The following is a 25,878-nucleotide window of genomic DNA, read 5'->3' on the forward strand; positions in this document are numbered from 1 at the left end:
TGAGAAATAATAAGCATATTAGATATGTTTACATATTTCAGCGATTTTTTGTACATACTTATGTACTACATATTTCTCATGTTTTGGCTACATAAAGATCCGAGCCTCTAGTAACAACAGCAAATATATTTAACAAAGTAAAAGCCCCAATTTTTTTTGTCAGGTTACAGCTGTTATCCACACGAGAGAGAGAGAGAGAGAGAGAGAGAGAGAGAGAGAGAGAGAGAGAGAGAGAGAGAGAGAGAGAGAGAGAGAGAGAGACGGGCGAGTTTCCGAGTGCTGTTCATAAAAAGAATACACAGAAATTACAGTCGTGCCTGTTTTTTTTCCCTTTCATATGCAATCTTCCTTTGAGATTTTTAGATTAAGATTAGACGGTTGCCATTCGATTTTCCGTTTGAGATTGTGTTTACATGCCTGCTGCTTCTCTTTGCCTGGGGGACGTATGCAGCGAATCGGAAGTTTTCGTGCGCAATGGGGTGGGGCGGCGAAGTGGTTTTAAAGAGAGAATTGTAAGGGAAGAAATGTGATTAGCCTTACCTTTTTCAAAGGAAATCGTGTTGGAGCTCCGTTTATAGGACCGGATGCTTAATCAAAACATGCCCCTGAGTCGTGTTATGTCACAGCGATATCATCTTCATATTTATCTAGATCTGCGTTCTATAGTCCCTCTTTCGCCGACCTCCGTGGCAAAGTGGTTAGCACGTCAGCGGTCCCGGGTTCGAATCCCGACCTGGGCATGGGTATTCTTTGTTAGCGTCCCTTCATATTATCACTCATCTTCAGCTTCGCAATTATCCAAAAGTGGCAGAAAAGCGAGGTAAAATAAACAAATTCATTCATTCATTAGTCCGTCTTTATTCTAAGTATTTTATTTATTTATTTTTGATTTGATGAGTGATGATATGATGAAAATGATGGAGGTACAATCACTACCTATGCCAAGGTCGGGAATCGAACCCAGCATCTAAGTGTTTTATGATTGAAGGTAACAATACCCCTTTCGTTCCTTCCTGAAGACAATCAATTGCATATTCACAGTTGTGAATGCAAGGGCATGCCCAATGGGGTGGTGAAGTGGCTGTATCTCCCTCCAAAACAAATTTAATTTTGAGAAAATATGGAGGGAGTAATCACATCTTGGAAATTACCATTAAGTTACGAATAATCCATATTCACACTCAGTGTTACATATAATTTATTCTCGCTCTTCAAATCAGGTGTAAGGTAATATCAGTATATTCGATATTACCGATGGCGGGAAAATACTAAAAAGTGGAAATGGTTGTTAAATCTCGAAATTATTCCACGCAAGCTATTCAGAGCTGGGAAATCCAGATTTCTTCTTTACTTTCGAGAATTGCCGAAAACATCCTGTTAGTGAAGCGAAGCACGCATCATGGTTGTTAGGGAACTGAATCTTCATGGAGTCTGGCCTTCTCAAAATGGCTTCGATTTTTGCCCTGTTTGCATGCAATTACCCAAGTTTCCACAGAGTTTCCTCTTCGAGTTTATTTTCACCCCCCCCCCCCCCCACAACCCCTATTTTTTTCACCGCAGAGTGTGTGTGGGCATCCAGAGAGGTACAGTAGTAGTTGGCAGTTCCAAAAGCATCGTCGAAAGGGCCCACTGACCGCACGGAAATCCCTTCCTCGCCTCATTGGTCACCGTGGACGGATAGCTTCGCTGCCTCTCTGTAGCACCAATTTCTTCCACTCGCTGCGAGGTTGCTCAATCTCGAATCTAAGTTTCAAATAAATCACTTTCTTTTTCAACAGGAGCCATTTTTATCTATATTTGCGAGAAAACTCATACCTACGTGACTAATATATACCTCAAGAAGATAAATGTTACATACGTTCATTTGGTCTACTGAAAAGGGTTAATTTTTCAATAAAGAATTTCTATCCACTGATTATAAAATCCTGGAATAGTCTTGCAATTCATCTTGGAAGTGAAGAGTTTTGAAAATGTTAGAGAATTTTCTAAATACATTCAACAGTTTGATACATTGAACAGTTTTTTTTTCCTTTTTGCTATTACCAGAATGAAAAAAAAATCCTCGTACTAACTTCGTGGTTGCACATATTTTATGTTAAAATATTTTCTTATATCCAACATTGTTGAATACTTTTGAATCACCCTGTATGTGTTACTACATTAAAGCATTACAGAGTGATCAGGAAATTTATTTGAAAATATCTGGAAATCCTAGAAAAGTCAAGAAATTTGGCTGAGAAAGATATCTTGTGTACGATTTTAACTAAAATAGTGACAAATATGTTGAATTCATTATAATAAGGAAACATTTGTATTTTATAATGTATTCATCGCTTACAAATGTTCTGTGCTTTTAACTAAATACGTATGAATGACAATTCAGGATCTATTAAAGTGCCTGCTATTTCTTAATAATGCCATGCATATAATGGGTCGCCCATCCGGAGGTTTCTTTTTAAAGTACATGTTATTTTGACACTGACAACTCATTCGCGCTCAAAACCTTGACAGAAACACAGAAGCATATCTCCGCGGTACGAAATGAATCATTTTACGCTGGAACAACGGTGGGAAATATTGAAAACTTATATCCAAAGTGAGTGCTGTGTTGCCGAAACAGTAGGAATGTTGAAAGGAAATTTCGGACGAAATAATGCACCAACCGCGCCTGCTGTACGGAATTTCGTGAGAGTAGCATGCTATGTGATAACACAAGTTATCCTCGTGTTCGCCCAGTGCGCTCAGTGCAGAATATTGCTGCTATTGCCAAAAGTGTGCGCCGAAACCCGAGAACCTCAACTCGTCACAGATCTCAGCAACTGAACATTAGCCGGACTAGCCTGGGGAGAATTCTGCATAAAGACCTTGGATTATTAGCTTACAAGGTGCAACTTACTCAGCAAAATGGCCACCCGCTTCGTTATCGCTTCTCTGTGTGGGCTTCAGAGCAGCTCGAACGCGACGTCGAGTTTGCTAAAAAAGAATCATCTTTTCGGATGAGGCGCATTTTCATCTGGGCGGCTATGTCAACAAGCAAAACTGCCGTATTTGGAGCTCGGAAAACACACACGTCATCGTAGGGAGGCCACTGCATCCTCCGCGTGTGACTGTTTGGTGTGGTTTATGGAGTGGCGGCATTATTGGTCCATTTTTCTTCGAGGATGACGATGGCAACAACGTTACGGTCAACGGAGAGCGCTACAGAGGCATGATAGCCGATTTATTTTTTCCAGCAATTGCTGACTTAGACGTGGGCGAGTTTTGGTTCCAGTAGGATGCCGCTACGTGCCGCACAAGCCGTCCAACAATCGCTCTTTAGCGCACTCAGTTCAATGAGCGGGTAAGCATCCGTTTTGGTGATGTTGCCTGGCCTCCTCGAAGCTGCGATTTGACGCCGTTCGACTTTTTTTTGTGGGGTGCCGTTAAAGATCGATGTTATGCTGACAATCCAGAAACGATTCAGGCACTTAAGCACAATATTGATCATGCTATTCGTGCAATAGAGCCACAAACCATCGATAATGTCCTGCAAAATTGGGTTGCCAGGATGGGCTACTGCGAAGCGAGCCGCGCCAGCCATTTGAATGAAATTATATTCCATAACTAATCGGAAGGTGTACTCTTGTCAATAAAGCAACAGACTTGGAAAAATATTGCACGGTGTTTATTTTATCGCACTTTTAAAAAGAAATCAGCCGATGGCCCACCCTATATTTATTTTTATTTTATTGTTTTATATATAAATGGTAAAGAACAGCTACACTTATCATAACCTTGTTTCCAAATTCCTGTAACTCTCTTTTGGATCTTCCTGTGTACAGAGTGAAAATGATCGGCGTCACTTGAATTCTCCTCAAAAAAGTTTCTGCGTTGAAGCGTCTAGCTTATCACACAGCTGCCGCAGCTACTTTTTCCTTTAAAAAAAAAAAAAAAAGATCTCCAAAGCTGAGGAAGAAACTTCACGTTAGTCTGCCCCCCCCCCCCCCTTTCCTTTCTTCCTCGGTCATGCTTCGAATGCAAAAGCGAAGAGAACGACCTTCGGAGAAAGGTAACAACACTTTTCTCCCATCTTCTATTTCCTTCGGAGGTCGTCTGAGGAAAAGGACCGGAGTATGTGCCTTATCGGGTTTCCCCAGAACGCCGGGATGAGTCGTTAATTTGCGTTGGGTTTGCACGTCGTGTCAAGGAACTGTTTGGCTTGTCGCAGGGGAGCACGTCTCCCAAACACGTTCTGTACATAACCATCAACATATCGCGCTCTTTATCTGCTCCTCACGAACGCCGTCGAGGCTCTCTTGTGGTGCTCCAGAAACACTTTGCAGCCGGCGGGTCGACTCTGGGGGAAGTACGGCAAGACGAAGAGGATGGAATTGTTGTGCGTGATTTGTGATTTAACAGTAGTGATCGCTACGGTGATAGAACTCTTCGTAGAGTGATTTGCAGTCATCGCTACTTAGGCTGCCTCTTCAACTTCTACCTCTATCCATATTCTTCAACTATCGTCGTCTTTTGCCAGCACTCTTGACACCTAACAGATTTACCTTCTTATCATTCCACTTTCCGTTCTTTGTTTAGTTTCTAAGCTCACCAACTTGTCAAATCTTTCGGTTTCCTGTTCAACTTTTACTTCTATCCATATTCTTCAACTATCGTCGTCTCTTGCCAGTCTTAAGTTCTCGAGCACTCTTGAAACCTAACAGATTTGCCTTCTTGTCATTCCACTTTCCGTTCTTTGTCCATTTTCCAAGTTCACCAACTTGTCAATTTTTTCAGTTTCCTCTTCAACTTTTACTTCTATCCATATTCTTCAACTATCGTCGTCTCTTGCCAGTCTTAAGGCTCGGCTGGACCTTTGACATGCAAATGGGCGATTTTTTTCAAATTTTCCTCTCCATTAGAAAAACTTCTTTGATATTTCAAAATATGAAACATTACAACAGCTTAGAATTCCTTCTAGAGCATTGACGTGAAATTTCGTGAAGTTTTCTTTCACTGTTGTTTAGATATTATCAATAGTTTTGTGATTACATAAGTCTATTAAACTATTGATAATATCTAGACAACAATGAAAGGAAACTACATGAAAATTCACGTCAATGCTCTAGAAGGAATTCTAAGCTGATGTAATGTTTCTTGTTTTGAAATATCCAAGAAGTTTTTCGAATGGAGAGGAAAATTTGAAAAAAAATCGCCCATTTGCGTGCCAAAGGTCCAGCCGAGCCTTAAGTTCTCAAGCACTCTGGACACCTAACGGACTTGCCTTCTTCTCATCTTGTCTAAAGCCTTGTTTCACTTTCCAGTCTTTGTCTACTTTGGAAGCTCACCAACTTATCGTCTAGTATTTCTTCACACTTTTTTTCACCTTGACTATAGACCCAAAGACACATTGTTACCATTTAACCCTTGATCTTCATCTTTCCCCACGTTTCTCGGGTCATTTCTTCACACTTCATTTTCACGTTCTTTGTCTATTCTGCCACCCTCGCTGATTTATTAATGCCATTCATATCTTTATCTTCTTCACCTATCCTAAGGTGTTTCTTCATACGCTCCTTTCACGTTTTCACTAACACTATTTCACGGTGTGTTTTACAGCATACCTTTGTCCGTCCCATCGTGATGCACTTGGTTTTAAAGAGTTTTACATCGTGTGCTCTCTAAGTTAGGGTCAGCATAGCAAAACAATTTAAATATGTGTCGTTAAAGATTTGTATTTTTTTCTCTTTTCAAATAAAAACACAACCATGGTTTGTGAGATTTTAAAATCGGGCAACCTGACAGTTTTGCGATCTGCGTAGTTTTCTGACCATATTGGAATTTCATAATGAACTGGGCACTTCTGACAGATCTTACACACTTTTGCACTTGTGCTGCACATGTGCATGAATGATTGGAACCAACGTACGCATTTTCACACACAGTTCGTCAAAAAATTGCACTATCTCAGGAGCTTTCCAGAATTAACTCAAAATTATGCCAGCGAATTTTGTAACTTTGCCGTTTGTATTGTAAGAGATACTTTAATGAAGGACGAACACCAAAAGAACCTTTTCGTCAGAAGAAGCTGAATATAAGAACGCAGCAAGGGAAAACGTAAGCAAGTATGGGAAATGATTACCGTGTACCCGACTGCTTGCGAGGGCTAGAAAATATCTTAAATAAACATAACTTCTTTTTAAGCTTTGCATATCAAATGTGTTTTTACATAGTGTGGGGATGCTATGCTAATATCGCCGCTTTTTTTACCAAGTTTTCGCTTTTTCATTTGCGATCCGTGAAGGAAAACGAACGGACTGTTGGTGTTATCTTACTTTTCAGAATTCGCATTGGTCGATGAGTAAAGATACGGGAATTAGCAAAGAAATGCAAACCAAGATATGCTAAGTTGTCTAAAGTTGCCTTTGCAGAAATTCCGCACGAGAAACTTTTATTTGAGAATCATTTATGCAGACCGATTCGAAAGTCGAGTAACCCAACATTAGTTTAGGGGTGTACGGGATCCCGAAAAGTCGGGACCGGGATCGGGAAAAAAAATTCCCGTCCCGATCCTGACTTCGGGAAATGACTTCCCGACTTTTCGGGATCCCGAGCAGACGGGAAATACCGAATGGTCACTTTAAAAAGTCGTTAATTCTCGACGTTTTCTGCATTGTACGTTTCAGGAACTTATCGGAAATTTGAAATTGTAAATTTCTATTCTAGAAATTCAAACAAAAACAATCACATAAATTGAAAATGACGTGTAGAATTCGAGATTTCCAAAGCTTCGGGAAATTGCAATTTTTTTCCGTCCCGAATGTCGGAATTTTAAAAAGAATTCCCGTCCCGACCCAAAAAATTCTGTCCCGCATACCCCTACATTAGTTAATAACTTGAAAGCTGTGTTTCCAATTTCTCCCATGTCTCAGGAAACTGGATATACTGAAACTCCTCAGTTAGTATGGCCTGGTGTTTTCAATACGTTTTCACATTCCTTTTGGACGATTTTATGAAATCATGTTATTTATGCAAAGAATAATTAATGTTTGACATAATTCGATGAAAATTAGTTTTAAGGAAAATACCTTCGTGTAATAATTGTCTTTGTTACCATTATGCTTGAGTTTTGAGTTATTGTTTTAAGTTCACTTCATGCACAGATGGCTAATCAGGACTGGACCTACAGTTTAAAGTGGTGTTGAACCTAGGACCCCTTGATTACAAGGCGATGACGTTACCACTATTACCATTATGTTTGTGCAGTTGTCTACTACCATCAAAGATTCCAGTTTCCTCGATTAATAAAATTGAACCTGTGATTGATTGTTGCACAATTATGATACAATTCAGATACAACACTGGCAAAACAGTCTTGCAATAGCAGTCATCAACTGAACCAGAGGTTCTCAAACTCCCTCCCCCCCCAATTATGCCCTTTAGCCGTAACTAAACATCTAATGTACAGTGGGATCCATGAGTATTACCGTGCAAATTGTCCATCACCATGTTCGTGCACTTTATTTGACACAATAAGAGCTTCAAGAATTAAAAGAAAAACTCAAAACAAGCTGTTGACAACTTCTGCACCAGCATACTTAAAAATCCATCGCTTAAAAACACACAGGATGTAAGATAAAAATTAATGAAAATAGTCATGGACAATTTGCACGGTAATACTCATGGATTCCACTGTACCCCCACCATAGGTTTTCTCCAAATAGTGAGTGGATTTGTAGGATTTTTTTTTTTGGCTGCCTGATTTGGCTTAATTTTCATATATTTTTCCAGAGTTGTTGAAAACAAAGTAAAGAACAAAAATAAGTTTGTAAACAAACTTTCAAGTACACTTTTGGAGTTTTTTATTGTAAATCCTTGCTGAACTTCTAGTGAGAAGGGTGTGCCTGCATATCCGCCTGACAGTTTCTTCATGTCTAGCTGTGCACTTGAAACTTTCAAGCAGAGATTAGTCTATTATAGATTTCTAACGAACATTTTATTTCAAGTCACATGAAACAAAGGTAGGTCAGTGACAAAATCAGCCTTATTTTCCTGTTGAGTGTGAAAGCTATGAAGTCTGCTCTACACACCTGCTCACACAAATTGGCACATTACATAGCCTGCTGGGATATCTCTTGCAATGGAGAAGCAAGAGTGATACTTGTAAGGGGGATGTGAGAGAATCTGCCTTCTTGTTGCAAATATGTGTGTCACCAAAGAGGGTTATCCCTAACCTAGTTACCTTACCTTACTATTTGACTATAAATTTCTGCGAAAAATGCAAGCTCAATCAGGACTAGAACCTGTATCTCTGGCATACTGTGACATTGCTATACTAATCCTGGTCTAGCCTGCATTTTTTGCTGAAATTTCTATGTAGTACATCTCCTGGGTGTACCCAGTCCTAAGATAATATAGAGCTCCATCTGGGAGAAACTAGTCACTATCATCAGTGTTTCAAAGGCAACAGGACTCGTTGAAAGTGACACTAGCAGAGACAGCTACACACATGTAAAAGAGCAAGAACAAAGGTGCAGATGAAATCAAGGCTGGGTCGGTAGTTCAGCTGGTGAAGCAATGGCATTGTATACCAGATACTGGGTTTGAGTCCTGTTCGAGTCTGAATTTTTCACTGAAATTTCTACGTAATTCTGCCCTTCTTTGTCATCTTTTCAACAATATCTTCTTTTGCTCATTGCATTAAAAATTACATAATGACTAACTTTTATTTCTGCCACTTTCTTTATGTACATTAAATCTCCTAATAACTGAATAACAATTTATACCATCTGGCATCTTAAGTTTCTCCATATTTTGTAAATATATTTGTTTCATGACTCTCTATGTATTGTTCGTATGTTGTACTTAATGAATAAAATGCATTAAACTTAGGAAAATTCATACTTAAATTTTACAAACCAGAAGATGGCCTGTATTTTTACTAGAATTTCTTCCCCACTAGAAGGGCAATTGTAAAATGTCTGAAGAACTCCAAAATGGCACTTCGACAAAGTAAGTCCTCATGAAATTATTTATCTACCTCAAGCAGTACTGTGGTGTTTACTGTGTTGGGAATTATTTTCCTGGCTTGATGTTATCTGCATTTTATGATAAATACTCGGATGATGCATGGAAGAGAGAACACAAATTTTTACAATTAAGATTTGGCACACACAGGAGATGTACTATGTAGACATTCCAGCAAAAAAATGCAGGCTTGACCAGGACTCGAACCCAGGTCTCTGGCATACATTTGGCATATCATTTCTCTACTAGCAGCTGTTCCACACCGGTAAAACAGCAGCAGCGAAAAATCAGGTGAAACCAGGCCAGCTCGTTAGCTAAGTTGGTAGAGCAAGGCATTGTATGCCAGAGACCTGGATTCGAGTCCTGGTCAAGCATGCATTTTTCGCTGAAACAAAATCTTTCCAAGTTGTGTGCAATGCAGAATGTAACTCAAAAATTCACTTTTCTGTATTGTTTTACTAAAGAACTCCACCTCATTTTTTGTCACAACTGTCCATTGCTGAGTAAGTTGTATGTTCCTCTTCGACAAAGAAATATGGGGCTTCAAATCCAATTGAACCAAGGGAGAAATTTTGCCTCCAGCTCGATCATTACGTGCTCAAATGTTTTCTTTTGCAGCACTTAGACGGTACCTAATCGGATGAGCTCTGTCAAACTCAATTATCTCTCCATCAGCACAGGCAATAAATAATTCAGAATTCCATCACTGGAAAGGAAGAAGGCTACCATTTAAGGTAGCCTTAGACCTCTTTCGGGAATCAAGTGTGAAACAGAACAATGGTGTAACTGGCAGAACTTGTATTCACTTTCCTAGGTTAATTGTAACTGCAAGGGCGAATTGGAAGAGGAACATAAATATTTTATGAAGGAAATTGGTAGGGATGGAAAAGAGTATATAGATCTTGCTCAAGATAGGGACAGATGGAAGGCCTGTGTTGCTGCAGTCATGAACCTTCGGGTTTGAGAAGGCTAGAGAGTATTTCAATCTAAGTATCGCTGGCTTTGTTGTGTAGAGTGCGCATACATAGACACTAAAAACTGTAAAATAGGCAAATAAACACAAAAAATTATGGAATTAGGCTCTACAGAATAAAGAAACCTACCAAAATAGGCAGTGTCATGTCATTTATTTTCTTAGTCAGTTGCCGACTTTCGTGGTGGAGTGGTTACCAGAGCATACTATGATGCAAGGGGTCCCAGGTTTGCATCCCAGTCTGGGGCCTCCCCGATGGCATTGTGGTAATGTCGTCACCTTGTAATCAAGGGATCCTGGGTTCAGTGGCGGATTAAGCTTCCTCGCCGCCCCTAGGCACAAAACTTAATGTGCGCCCTTCTCAAAAGAAAAGTAGTAACTTATTTGCACTGACCCAGTACGTAAGTTCCGTCTGAATATGTTATTGAAAATGGTTCCCCAAGGTCCCAACAGATTTCTGCCTTGTTAAGAGTGCCAACTCGCAGTTTTTGTGTTTCTTCAAAATTTTCGTGTGATGCTAGAATATTTGAAATGTTTTTCCAGTCTGAAATGCCGTGAGTTGCGATGTTTGTCTTGCCCTTGAACAACCTGCATGATGCACAATAAACGGCACCAGTGCTGCACGAATATACCAAATAATTCCGCAAAAATTGATTCTCCATTTACAAGTTTACGAAAAAAACACTATTATTTAAAAATCTTGTCTTACCTGCTATGAGTCTTTGCGATTTAGAAAAATCGTTTTAAGCATTCTGATTAATTCCACGTCTTAGAAGAATGTCAATTGTAGACTCATTCAGACACCACTCGGCAGGATCGTCACTAACGAAATTTGCACTCTCACTGTCACATTCAGGAACTCCTACGAACTGAGGGGACACAACCTCAGGTGCACTTTCTTCCTCCACTAAACCCAAAATATTTTCGACATTTTGCGTTTCACAGAGTCACTCGATGTAGCCGCTTCCACTTCAATTTTTGGACTGCTTTCGGAAATCACTTTTTCCTTTCGCCTTGTTTATGTGTTGTTTTTTTTTTTTAAGACTGGCATTGTTACAGATGCGAGTTTCAAACAATTAGTCTTCTTTCCTGCCTGGCCATTAACAAAAGCTTAGTGGAAGATCGAGGGGTATGTATTTACAAAAACAAATCAACAAAGGCTGGGCGGCTTGCATTGTCATTGTAAGCGATAAAAGCCACAGCACGGGTTAAAAACAAATTGATTGGCGCCTGAAGGAGGCAGAGCAACGAAACATTTTTTGGTAACACATAAGTCCGATACATCAAGGTTTCTTTCCTATGAAGCGAAAGTGTTGCAAACCGTTGATTTGAAACATTGGTTTCATAGGTCTAAATTGTCACTGTGTACGTAAGACACTTTTTATTATTCTTGATATTCTGAAAAAAAGATTTGCCGCCCCTAGGCACGTGCCTAGTGGGCCTAGTTGGTAATCCGCCACTGCCTGGGTTCGATACCTGGTGGAGGCACAAGTGGTTCGGATCCCACTTTATACTATAATTCCACTCCCAATTAGCTTATCTGTGCATAAATTGAACTCAAAACAAAAACTCCAAAATCTCTTTGTGTCACTTTTCTGTTAATTGTGTGTAATTGCAAAGGTGGTGATGATTGGTGGTTAGATTAAATGGTTGGTGACATTCTCAAACAAGAGATTACTTCATACAATGTACTGTTGTACTGGCTCAGCGGTCGAGCACATTAAGTGGTCAGCTTTTGATATTGCCACCAAAGGTCCTCGGTTCAAATCCAGGTCTGGACATACGTGTTCTTTCTTCAGTTTCATCTAATCACCCATCTTCATTGTCACGATTAGCCAATAAAAACAAAGTAAATTAACAAAAATACAGATACTGAAGAGAGAGTCAAGGCAATGAAAGAAAGCAGAAATGAGGGGAAAATCCTCAAAGTGACATTTTTAGGAAAGATGTAGGCATGCATAGGCACTATTAAAATATGTTATCCATCTCAAAAACAACATGAAACAAAAGTATGTGTTTTAATACAAAGGAATAAAAAAGCAGAGGAAAATCTGCACCCTACGCTAACTATGTTACGACATAAGACAACATGTGTTCAGGTAGATATTTACTTGATATCTTGTAGCAGAGCCTTGGTCTGGTCCAATTTAGTCTCCCGTTTATCAGTGTGTGATTTCTTCGTCCACCCCATATATCAAATTGAAAATAATGTAGGCCAATTACTAACCTCAGCAGTGATAATCCGTGAACATGTATCCCATTTTTCTTACTGCCACTTTGTTGCTCATTTAGTCCTATCGTTGAAGTTAATCTATCACTCACATAAAAAAAAAATGTGATTATTAGTTTCTTCTATTCTTGACCAAATCTCCAAACCACCCTGTATTGTTTTAATTTACTTTACAGTGACTTTCATACAGAATATTTTTGGTAGGAATGAGCCAATACTGATGTATCGGTATTGTATTAGAAAGTATCGGTTAGATTTTATTTACTTATACTGTGTGATACTTTTGTGGCAATTTGATGGTTTGTGGGGTCTGCAATAATGCCGCCTGAAATTTGCACGGAGTGTAATTATCCTATAAGTTATTGAAAATTCGAAGTTTCTATTGATTTTGCACCAATATTAAGTGGAAATCTGTAGTTTGTGATTCCATTCCAAGTATTTTAATATTCTGATGTAATTTTTAATATTTTAAACAAAACTCGGGTAAATTGATGCTTTTAATTGGTGTAGAATACTCACTCACTAATATTAATTAATATTTTGAACAATTTTTAATTACAATAATTTTGAAGCATTGGTATTGATATCGGTGGCAATCTGTGAAAATATTGGTATAGATATCAGTTCAAAGTGGTATAGATTGAGCCCTAATTTTTAGAGTACGTATTGATATTATTAAAGCATTGGCTCCAATTGCAAGTCAGCATTTACAGTATTCTTTTTTTTTTTTCTTACATGGAAAAACATGTAACAAATTATTGTTTGCAGATGTGGGAAAAATTCATTCTCGTACTAGTACAGCAGTGAAAACCCAGATAATATAATTTTTTGTAACATTTCTTTTAATTGATGTTGCTTATCATTCTGTAGACTAATACACCATCTAATCTTTTATATTCTTATCATTTTCCATTTTCTTTCAGGCTGGTTAGCTCAAGCAGAAGAGGCAGTGCCCTTGTTCCAGGAATCACAGACGTCATCACTATTAGTTTACGATGTGGGACGGCAGAGGGAGTTTTAACGCACCAGTTCAGAGTGGAGACTCACAGGGATTTGGCCAACTGGGCGAGGGCTCTTGTTCAAGGAAGCCACACGGCTGCGGCAGCCCAGAGGGAGCTCTCCTGTCGTAAGTCTTCTTTAGATCAGATTCTGGATTAGTAAGAGGAATTAGTGGCTGACAGAGATAATGGAATACTTTCAAAAGCCCTTTACTAAGATGTAAGGAGCAAATTATGGTGGTGTATGAAATTTGATTTAATATCGTAACTTTGCATTCTATTGGTGCAGGATGTTTGAATTCTAGTTGAATTTGAAGTTTGCTTTAAGTACACTCTATTCACAGATAGGGTAATAAGAATTGGACGTACAGTTTAAAGTGGTATTTAAACCACTATGTGCCTCTGCAAGTTATCAAACCCAGGACCTCTTGATTACAAGGTGATGATGTTACCGCTGTACCATCTAGGAGGCCTATTGCTGCAGAAAGTGTTGATGATTAGAGAATATCCTTTACTTTTAATATTTGGTATCAGCATCTTTTGATGTTCATTGATTCATAATCATGCATCTTTTTTTTCCTGCATGAGCAAATGTCCGGTATTATTGTAATGTTACAAGCAAGGTAGAAAGAACTTATTTACAGCCATGTAATATTAGAAATCATTTTCAAATGTTGTATAACATTATAGACACAGCTCTTCAGCACAATTGCTCTAGTTTTATTATTATTATTATTATTTTTGATTTTTTGATTTTGAATTTAAAATTTTGGGAGCATCAGCACTTAGGCTATTTTGCTCCCGTCACATTATACGGGGGCCAGCCCCTTATCATTACAAATAACAACTCTAGCGTTGCATAACTAAAAATGTTAAAATGTTCTGACTTCTTTTAAAAGCTGAGGCCGTAAACGGGCACTCAGCACACACAAGGACAACAAACAGGACAACACACACAAAATTATACTGGCCATAGTGCCAGTCGCCAGAGCCTCGTTAGTCTTTAGTCCAGGGTGCACTATGTGGAAGTGAGGTTGACTTTTGGGCGCCTACGTGGAAGGTCACCCCTTACACCCCTATTATTATTATTATTATTATTATTATTATTATTATTATTGCCGCTGTAATCTACATGCTCTCTTGTGGAGCTTTGGTTTTTTTGTCAGCTTATTTCTACTCAAATTTGCACAGGAAATTTTGTAGCCACTCTATTGCTACCTGTACAGGGTCAAGGAAGTTATTAATAAGTTGTGTTTTATACAGCATATATTGAAACACTTGTATGTTGAATTGTATCTTATTGAAACACTTGTACTTTGAATTGTATCTTCTGCAAACATGCTGTAGAGTGGCGGGGGCAAGGGGGGCAGTTGCTCCCGAATTTTCGCAATTTTTGCCCACGCACTATGCTAAATCTTATCTACAAAGGGAAATATACTGTCTTTGCCCCCCTAGTTTTGGCACCTTGCCCCCCCCCCCCCCCTGTTTTGGGACCCAATCGCCGCCACTGATGCTGTATAAAGAAACATACTGGCAGAGTACTAATTGACTGGTTAACACTGCAAAGTGGTATTTTCTTGAATTGTATGTTTGATAATGGCTTGGCTTCTCAGGCTAATATATTATTTTCAGATATTATATAATATTGGTTACATAATGCTTTAGCTGCCTTGTGGCCAGGCACATTGGATGGTCTGCTTTCAATCTCACCACAGAAGTTCAGGCCCCAGCCTGGGTCTGTGTGTTCTATCTGAGTGTCCCTTCATTTATTTCATCTAATCTCTACTCATGCTCATTGTTGCACTGAGCTAAAAGTGGTGGAAAAGTTACGCTAAATAGCAAAAATACAAGTATGAATGCTGTACGTAATTTCATTTTGCATATGTTGCATTCATCTTTAAAACTAAAAGCACAAATTTATAGCATGTATTTTTATTATTATTATTATTATTATTTCACAGGTTGTATTTGGCAAGGCCAAGCTGCTCAGTTCATCCTGCACTATGACAATGGATTCAGTTTGACGGAGATGCCAGCCCCAGGTCGTGAACCAAGAGTCTTTTGGAAATTTCCATTCGAGAAGCTTCGGACGTCCGCAGATGATGGAGCGAGGCTGCTGTGGCTAGATTTTGGAGGGGAGGATGGTGAACAAGTATGTGGCACTCTTCTATTTGTTAACTCTACTAATTGCTGTTGGTATACTCTTCAAAATCAACTTGGACGAACAAGTTATGACATTTGAATTGCAACATATGTTGTTGTTATTGAGTTTATTTTAAAATCCACTTTATGCACAGAAAAGCTAAGTGGGACTGTATCTGCAGTTTAAAGTGGGATCGAAACCACTATGTTCCTCCACCAGGTATCGAATCTGGGACCCATTGATTCCACAGCTACAACGTAACTGCTGCACCATCAGTGAGGCTGAATGGCAGCATTTACTGAAAGGAGGAAGTTGTTACTTTGCACTATTGACTTGGCAAATGTTTTTCTACCATGAAGTTACATGAATGATTGCGAAGAGCAATTTTTACATCCTGCAATTTTTTTAAGTAACTGCTTATTTAACACCTTTCAATAACATGATAATGAAATTTGTGAGACTTGCCTCTTAGGCCCAGGAGGAATAACACCAGCTAAGACAATACATTGCCTATTTCTCGAAGATAAAGAGGATGCTAAGTTTATTACCAACTTCTCTATATTTGACTAAGATATGCAAGTGCTACAAGTGAGGAACTTCTGATTTTTCATCTAGAAATCTCCTATTAATTATGATGTGAACATTTCATACTTCTGTTGGCTAATAGTTATTACAGAATGCTATTTATAAGAGAGAATCATGTCTTACAGCAGCTTGTGCGTCATTAGACCTAAAGGAGTTGAAACATGGTTGTATGTATTGGGAGGATGAATTAGTTCGAACCCATCTCATTTGTTTAATACACATTTTATATATATATTTAAAATTAATAACAAAAAATATACAGACAGGCATAATTTCTTCTAATTAGGTTCATTTAGATTGTTTTTTATTCCAGAATTATATTTTCTCTGGCTAAATTAAAATTTTTAAAAAAGTATGATTTTTCCAGTTCCAGAAATACAATTTTCTTCACAGTTTCATCAAGATAATATATATTTACATATTTTTTTTAATTCTGAGGGAGATTTCAGATCAAATCAATAGCGGTGGTTCACACCAAAGAGACAAGCAACAAGTCTACGAGAGAGCATTCACTGTGCATGCACGAACAACAGACCGAGGCAACACAATGTGGTGTCAAGAAAATGAACCAGTCTGAGCAACACATGCACCATGTCATGGTCTTTCAGTTCAAAACGTTGCATTGACTACTGAGGGTTTGCTTATTGTGACATGTGTCGCTTGTCGCCTGCTACTTCAGTCTGAAAGCTCCCTAATGGATGAATGGATTCTTTATGTATTTACATGACGGCTGTTCGTAAACTCCGGCCAACTTAGCGCAGATCTTACGAGTGGATTAAGCAGACGTCACACAAAACGTCATGTCGACGTCACTAGCCAAGCTGTTCCACGCTGCAGTTTACGAACAGCATGGATTATGGCGTGGTGGATCGTCTCGTCTGCTTGACTCTTGAGCATGTTTAAAAGCAGTTGACTTTCTTTGGAAGTAGTATTAGGTGTAAATGGCACTAAATCTCACTTCTATATAAAGCTCGGCTACATTAATATAAATTAATAGAATATTTTGACAAGATTTAGAAATTGACACAAAAAATAACCGAAAAAAAATTATCATACGTATGCCTACACATCAAAAATAATTATTTTGTAGTATTTTATTGGTTGGTGAATTTAGTTTAGTATACCGTGTGTTAACACCAACTAATAATGTTGAATTATGGTAAATGAAATGGTTTCAAAAATAGTTATTTCATTACAGTTCAGATCAAAAACTACTTTTTCATTGTTTTATACTTTTTTCTCTTCGGATAACAGTTTTTGCATATTTTTCCCATATATATACATCTACGGAAAGAATGATAAGATAATATTAATTACATCTTTTCCTTCAGCTGCCTTTCTGACTTACGAAGGCATCAAATAAATGATTGCCGGCCATTGAAAGCTGTTGCAGTCAGCCAACTCAGTCGCATCGAGGACGGCTTACGAATCTTACGAGCCAAGTAAGCCGGATACGTCACCGTGACGTCAGGGAGCCGGAAGTGGGCGGATCTAGTCGTACTTGGATTGAGTTTAAGAACAGATGTAGCCAGCTTCGGCTGACTTGGCTGGAGTTTACGAACAGCCGTATTGCCACAAGTCAAAAGAAGAAAATTGCTATGAATTACGTAGTTTACTGAATCATTTCCAAGATTGTTAATTGTTTGCCAAATTCATTTATGTATTTCTACTTACAATTCCATTAGCTCTAATGATGCAGACAAGGCATTTGTGAAACTACTCTTGTAGAAAAACAAGGAATTTTAATTTTATAATATTAATATACAGAGAACATATATTTGACACATACATCTCTTCTTCAGATAATCAATAAATATTGCCTTTGGAAATCAGATTACTACTGATTGTTGCAAGAATGTTGTTATGCCAAATAACAGATTGAAAAGGCCAGCCTATGCGGCAGAGTGGTTAGCACAGCATGCTATGATGCTAGGGGTCCTAGGTTCGAATCTCAGCTTGTGCATGGGTGTTATTTTTGAGTGTCCCTTCATTAATTTCACCATATCATCACTCATCCTCATCTTCGTGATTAGCCAAAAGTGGCAGAAAAGTGAAGTGAAATCAATCAAACCAGATTGAAATCTAGAACATTTCATTTGACTCATAATAAGTAAGGTAAGGTAAAAATTTCCTTATGCATATTGCACCATGCCATTAAGACACATTTGGGGGATTCTTGATCTCTGCCATTTGTGGAAGTGATGTAACTAGCACCTTTACTTCTCCAGGTATCCATCTATTTGAGGCTAGGTAAACCCCAGAGCCTCTCTATGCAAGGACAAGGCTGGAAAAATTCCGACCTTAGATCACCCACCTCAGGAATCAAACCTGGGTCAGACATCTAGTGGTGTATTCTGAAAATTTGACCTGGTTTACCTCAGCAATTCCTTTTTATTGTATATATTTATTATGTATTACTTACATAGAATGGAAATGAAACACAAATGCAGGCTTGCAAGTAAAACAAAAACAGAAGTCTAACATTTCCAAAATTTCCGGCAATTTCTACACACATGAAAAAAAATGCTTGACCACCAGTAAACCAAGTAACATGGGAGAATACGCCACTGCAGACACTCTACCAAATAGACCTCCAATGTAATAACAGCATTGAGAACTGATATACTGATTCAATATAAAATGTCAACATTTCACAAAGTATTTCCCCACCTCTGCAATTAATGTATGTGACCATGTATAAGCAGTGTTACCTTTGAGTTATTGCAAAGGGACATGCTGTAAAATACATCTGTATCTTGCATGTATATAGTACATTTTACCATTTTATTGAAGTGAATGCATCTTCCCTGTTCCTCTACTAATGATGCCCATAAGACTATGGCTCTGAATAATATACAGAAATCTTTGATAGCTAAGGATATCTTAAATGTAACCCATTAACTAATACAGTATAATATACCTGTATTAGACAATACTGATAAAATTTCGATCAGTTCCAACTCTGAAAAAAAAAAAATAAAGGAAACTTTCTTTCCTTCACCATTGTGTTACAGAGCCATAGCTAGGGAAAGGGAGGGTCAGCTCAGTACCCAATGAATATTAATAAATGTAAAAAGAGAAAAAAAATCTTGCTTGTTTCACTGGCTAACATTTCTGCAAGAAGATCATCAAGTGTATATTTATTGCAGATATACAGGTATACAGATAGTGTATGTGATTTGTTTGTGATGATGGGATATGCAAGGTACTACATATCATGGTGATGGCTAAAGGTAAGGTGTATTTTGGAAATCAAAGATGGTCTAAATCAGGAAATTGGAAATTGGCATTTTGAAGGATTATTTATGAAAGTACTACAGCTGCATTAAGAGCCATAAAAATATTCTTAGTATTGACTAATGTCAATTATAAAATATAGTTCTATTATATTTAAAGCAAATATACAGCATTTTCTGTAATACTATAAATTACCCAATAGAACAAAGAAAATAATGCCATATGCACATTTTAAACAGAATGGCAAATTTGCATTCATCCTGCTGCAAGTTGATGTCCATGTTATTTTAGCGACTGCAGAGAATGAAATGACCTGCGAGGGGTACATGAAGGCTTTTAATTCTAGAACCAAATTTGAATTGATCATGTTGTCATTGAATCTGTAGTCCTGTTCCATCCTGTCAACCCAGACTGTTTTTGGATTCTTATACTTCAGCCAATAGCCTTCATTTTTATTGGTGTGCATCAATGTCCATTACCTAACACCATTTATACAGCTCCATCTCTTGTACTTTTTTATATTGACAGGAACCCAAGCATCAGAACCAATTGCACTCGGTTCCTTTCCTTTGATCACATGAAACTCACCTCTGTTACTAACAAACGTCCCAACCAATTTTAAGATTTTTTTTCCCCCCCTTAATTCTCTTTACAGTGATAATAAGCAGATATGCCTGAAGTACTGTGGTACGTACCTATTTTCACTCATACACCATGTAACTCTAAAGGGTATAATTATGCACAGAGGTCTGTGTATAACGTGATCCAAATTTTTTAATCCTTATTTCAGGAGCTGGATCTCGAAGCTTGCCCCAAACCAATAGTCTTCATTCTGCACAATTTCCTCTCAGCGAAGATCCACAGACTTGGTTTGTACGCATAGTGAACTTGTCACAGAGGCATCTCAACTTGCAACCAATCGATGCTCTGGGTGAGAGAAACTCAACCGAGAGAAATGACGACTGAGGAAGAACAGAAAATTTTTATCTGTCCATACCCCCTTGTACAAAATCCAGTCTTCCCCCCCATACCTCACTTCGATCTTTATGTACAGTGTATATTATACCATTTCCTCTGGGAAAAAAGAAAACTTCTGTGGTAGCAAGTTTTTTACTGTGAGCTCCATGGGTTGTCTGTGGGATTTTTGTGCCTTTGCTGCATGTGTTTTATACTTTCAACTCTTTTATACTTTTCCAGAAATTTAAACATAAAAGAAAATAATTTTTTGCTTTTTAAGTACACGATGACTATTCTGCTACTGTCTACTTGTAATAAAAAGTAGCATTTGTCGTGTGGCATTAGGACTCGCCATGCATTAGAAGATATTAATGTGTTTTCTATTTATGAAGCTATGCCAATTCGTAAGAGGCAGAAGTAATCACGGTAATGTATAATAAAACACGGAGTTATAGTTATTATTATTATTCCTGGTAAGATGACCATTAACATGGGGAAGCCAAAGGTACTTTCTTTTTATATGCTGGTTTTTTCTTAGATTAAGGGGAAAAGGTGTGTACGTACAGCAGTAGCATATCTACTGTGTACTACAGCCAACACAATAATTTCACTTCATTTGCTGCTTTTGTTGTGAAAACTCTGGAAAGGAATGCTCAATTCACAAGCCTCAAAAAAATGTCTCGGGAGTTTTCTATTGAATTTGTATTGCATTTTTTTTTCCATGATTAAGTCATTTTGATGTTTGACCGTTGTGATCTGACACTACCACCAATATTTGTATTAATTATTGCTAATACTTCTAAATCTAAATCAGGTGCATCCAAACTATGGACCACAGCCCACACCCCACACGCAGCCCACCAATGTGTTTTATGTGGCCCATCTTAGGACTTATAAAACCTCCTATAATGTTGAGGCATTATCTTCCCTCCTGTAAGATGCAACGTGGCCCATGACCCATTTTTTTAAACAGCCTCACTGGACCTTCATATAAAAAGTTTGGGCACCTCTGTTCTAAACATTCAAAGACTTTGGAATGAATCTTAATGGATTTGTATAATACAGTAAAATTTTGCTGCTGCTATGAGATTAATTTATATCATCAAAATAATACAAAATCTATTATTTTTAAATAAATCTATTTTTGAACACAGTTTTTCATTTAGTTATTCTGAGTTCGACGTGCCTATGTTACAGTACATGCCCATTCTGCAATAGCATTGTGTTCACTTGGTACACTCATATTGACACACTGTTATCAGCTGTATTGTACGTTTTTAATGAAACCAATTCCTGTCGGTACATAAATATTTTAGCAGTATAAAATTACTCTAAGTAATTAATTATTGTTAAACCAGAACTACCATCATCATAACACAATAGCCCCTCAGTCTTTTTTTGCATTCAATTTTTCACATATTCACTTCATTTACCATAATGATTCTTTGAAAACCAATTTAGCTATAATGTTCTGGCATTTGTTGCAAACTTCACAGAATATCCAGAATCAATATTATATATATTAGTACAGACGTTTTCAATAAATTCTGTTATTTCCACAACCTAATAGAGTCCATGTTATCCCCAGAAGTCAGATAAGGCATTCAAGGTTCATCTTAAACAAAAAGATTTCTCAAGAGTAATCCTTCAGTATATATATGATTAATTGTATTATATGTTCATACTCAAATAAAGAATGGCCTTTAGTGTGAAAACAATATCCAGGGTATGTGTGTGTGCATACAATCAAGTTTTCACTATTTTGCTTGGCAAGTATAAGGATACGAATTGATCTAGGAACTTGTCTTGCTTATACGTAATTACAGTGGAACCCCTATTTTACATTCCCCGGTTTTACATTTTCCTGCACTGTACATTCAATGTTCATGGTCCCAATAGAGCAAATTGCTATAAAAGTTACCCAGATTTTACATTTTCCCGCATTTTAAGTTCTTTTAACTTGGTCCCCTGAAAAACGTAAAATCAAGGTTCCACTGTATAGGAAAACATATCATAAAGTTCCCAGATATCAGTTGACTTATGCATCCACTGAGAAAGGTGTGTGTTTTTATCATAGTGTTCTGATGATACTGGTCTTACAAGTACAGTAGATGCTAGCATTAATTAAATTTGTTTCATGCTCTGAAAAAAATCTCATCATTATTCTTTTTAACTCTTAATAAGTAATCCAAATGCTCATTGTATATGTATGGTGCAAATGTGCTTAATAGCAGCAAGAACGGTTACTGCATTTCCAAGGTCATTGTTAGATTTTACATACAAAATACATTTACTTGCAGAATCAACATATAGCAATGGAAGAGTAAGTGGGACCATTAAGAGAGAAGTTCATTACTTGCTAATGTGATTGTGTTCCACTTACCAAATTAAGACACTGAATCAATTTATGTTTACAACTGCAGCTCTATAGACTTGATTGTTATTACTTAAAACTTTAAAAAAAAACTAAACTCTTTCTGTAAACCTAGAAATCAATTTTGAAAATAAACTTTTATTTGCAGGCTATTTCAGTCTCGCATTATGATACACTTTCTTACAGAAGAATATGGTCCTTTTTAAAATTGCAAATATTTCCTTCTTTACATTGCAAATTGGGAAAATATGAATTGGCGCAAATGCTTTAGTCCTCTGGATAATTAAATGTAAGAAGTGCTAACGAGTATGAAGCACTATGAAGCCCATATCTGCAAAAATTAGTTGTAGGGAACTGAATGTGTAGCTGCCATAAGTTAACTTGTCTATGACTGCTCACAGCAGCTGTTACATGGAAACTGGCACTCCTTGTAAAATGGTTAAGTGCACTTTTTGTACTTGTTTGATGCAGAACACCACATTTTAGTCATTTCAGTGAAACAAGAAATAACAGAACAATATATATATATATATATATATATATATATATATATATATATATATATATACACAAATAATGAAGGAGACAGTAAACACTTACCACACGAATAGAAATAATTCAATATTTCGCGATCTGAGTCGCATTTTCAAGAAGGTAGATAAAAGATCGACGACACTTGAAGCACTATGAAGCCCACATCTGCAAAAATTAGTTGTAGGGAACCGAATGTGTAGCTGCCATAAGTTAAATTGTCTATGACTGCTCACAGCAGCTGTTACATGGAAACTGGCACTCCTTGTAAAATGGTTAAGTGCACTTTTTGTACACAAAGTGTCGTCGATCTTTTATCTACCTTCTTGAAAATGCGACTCAGATCGCGAAATATTGAATTATTTCTATTCGAGTGGTAAGTGTTTACTGTCTCCTTCATTATTTGTATTTATCCGCCCTTCTGGCACCATTTCTAACCCTATTCCTGTGTTTTATATATATATATATATATATATATATATATATATATATATATATATATATGTCCACGTAAAACTTATTTTAAGTCTCAATTATGCATACTAGGTAGGCTAATCAGGACAGGATGTAGTGATTGAAATGGGATACTAGCCAGTGAAACATGCTTCCAACTCGAAATCCTTGATCACAAGATGAGAACGTTAATCACAATGCTATTATGGAGGCCCTACCTACTTGTGTAAGGTAATGTTCCCAGTGTTCATTGTTTTTTTTAATGCACTGATAGGCTAATTGGGATGACCTACAGTATAGAGTGAACCACTATGTGCCTACACCGGGTATTGAACCTGGTACCCTTTCATTACAAGGCAATGGTGTTACCAGTTTACCATCGGGAAGGTCTTGGGTTCATTGTGCCATGCCATGAAGATACATAGGGAAATGTGGAGGTAGGGCCCTAGATAATCATTGTCTTGGGCCATTTTTGAAGTTGATGCAACTAGCACCATGCCCCGACTGCCTGAACAGTTAGAGGCTGGGTGAGCCTCAGAGCCACTTTATGTAAGGATCATGTTCTCCCACATGGTTGTCAGGCACCCTACTGACTGAATCACTGCAGTATGCATGTAAAGTCTGCTATATTCTCATTCAGTTTTCCAACATAAAACAAAATCTTTTCACCTCAATATAATGTAATCACTCCCACAAGGTTCTCACATGTTATTTTGGATGTGTAGACAAGATAAAACATGGTGAGTGCAATCTCAGTTGCCTTGAGCTAAATGGCACCTTTATCCTATTAAATCTCATTGGTAAGCTCAACGAGGTAAAAACTAAGTTCTCCCTTGAGCATTACACCATACAGGCACATTGATGTAGGGCTAGCTCTACACACTCAGTTTCTCGAAAATAATAAGTGCCATCTTAGCCTTTATTTTTCTTTGCCAATTTCCTTTTGAAGTATTCTCATTTGCAATTAAGATCCTCACTGCCTAAATACTCTTTTCTGCATTATTTTTCAAATGCGCAAATGTTCTTTTTCTTAGCAATATGTACCAAAAGCAGATACAGAGGTCTCTGAAATATGTGAAATTATTGTGATGGTCTTGGTCGATCTGTATGTTCTCAAGACAACATTATTTTTAACGATATTGATGAAATGATATTTTTGAGAAAAAAAAAAATGAGTGTTTTGAAGGGATGAAACTGGTTTACAAAGTAATAAATGAAAGCAGAGTGTAGAGGTGCAAAATTCCAAAAGAAGTTGTTAATTGTGTGCGTGTATGGCTTTCGTGTTGAATGTTCCGCTGCGAGACTTTGTGTGTAGCACAACGTTGTTCCTGCCTGCCTTCTCTGTCCCAGGTGAACAGCGAAACTGATGTTTGCATTACAAGAAATCTCTTTAATTTTTTTTGTCTTCTACGGAATCTCTTCTGGTCTCTTGTCTTACTGTATATAATTGTTACACCATTATTATAAGTTTGTTGTTATATTTCACAATGGTTTCCCCCTGTGAAAATGTTGTATGCATGTATACTTTTTAAACCGAAGAGCAACTTATTTCTCCTGTGTGGACTTTTAACGTAAAAAAAAATCTGCATTAAAAAAATCCTAGCCATAAGAATTGTTACTGTCACAGCAATAAGAAAAGTTGTAATAACAGAATTTTCAAGAAGGCTGTTTGTTGTTTTATTTTTTGTGTAATGTTCCTTAACCCTGCATAGGTTGCCCACGGGCTATAGTTCTGGGCCGCACGTGCAACATGAAAATGGTGATAATGTGGAAAATTACTTATTTTATCCTCTATAATTATTTTATTACTAAAATATACATTTCATAGTTGTATACAATCTCAATTATTTGTAAATAAAAATTTAATCGTAATAATTGGTGGTCTGGCATTTTAGACCACTAATTGAATGTATTTTGAAAACCCTGTCTCTGACACCATGCACGAACCACAGAGGGTTATCCCTGTTGTTCACTGACAATATCTAGAGACCTACGTATTTGTTGTTAATTTTCCCAAATATATATATAACGTGCACCATACTTTTTGGGGGAGGATAATGTTTTTGAAAACATACATGATATACGTAGAATTTTTTTTCTGGGGGTGCTGAAATTCTAAAGGTGGATACTGCATATCTGCTTTCTAGGGGGACAGTATCCACAGTAATATATTATGTATATTTAGAATTTTCTACTCTCAAAAATTGCAATTGTGGGTCATTTTAAGGGGGTTTGCATTTACTACACTAGTTTCATTGCTTTTATAGATGGTGTTAAAGCGGAGCTACTGCTGAGCATGCACACTCATCTGGTTCCCTTCAAACCTCGAGTTACGCTGACGGTTCTATGGACGTTAATATGAAGCGAGGAAGTGGAGATTCTTTTACAAGGAAA

At 37.5% G+C, this 25,878-nt stretch overlaps 1 protein-coding gene across 2 annotated transcripts in view; it reads left to right on the top strand.

The window, feature by feature from the left end:
* The window catches only part of Syn1 (Syntrophin-like 1), a 316,756-nt gene extending 293,717 nt beyond the window's left edge, over window positions 1-23,039 (top strand). For both annotated transcript variants that reach the window (XM_083129446.1, XM_083129447.1), the window contains exons 5-7: window positions 13,130-13,332; window positions 15,166-15,356; window positions 19,960-23,039. In XM_083129446.1, coding sequence (XP_082985572.1) covers window positions 13,130-13,332; window positions 15,166-15,356; window positions 19,960-20,052 — 487 coding nt within the window. In that variant the 3' untranslated portion in view covers window positions 20,053-23,039. The remainder of the gene's footprint in view (window positions 1-13,129; window positions 13,333-15,165; window positions 15,357-19,959) is intronic.
* The last annotated feature ends 2,839 nt before the right edge of the window (window positions 23,040-25,878 follow it).

The sequence above is a fragment of the Lepisma saccharinum genome, chromosome 1 (genome assembly GCF_977018435.1).
Source record: "Lepisma saccharinum chromosome 1, izLepSacc3.1, whole genome shotgun sequence".
Taxonomy (NCBI): Eukaryota; Metazoa; Arthropoda; class Insecta; order Zygentoma; family Lepismatidae; genus Lepisma; species Lepisma saccharinum.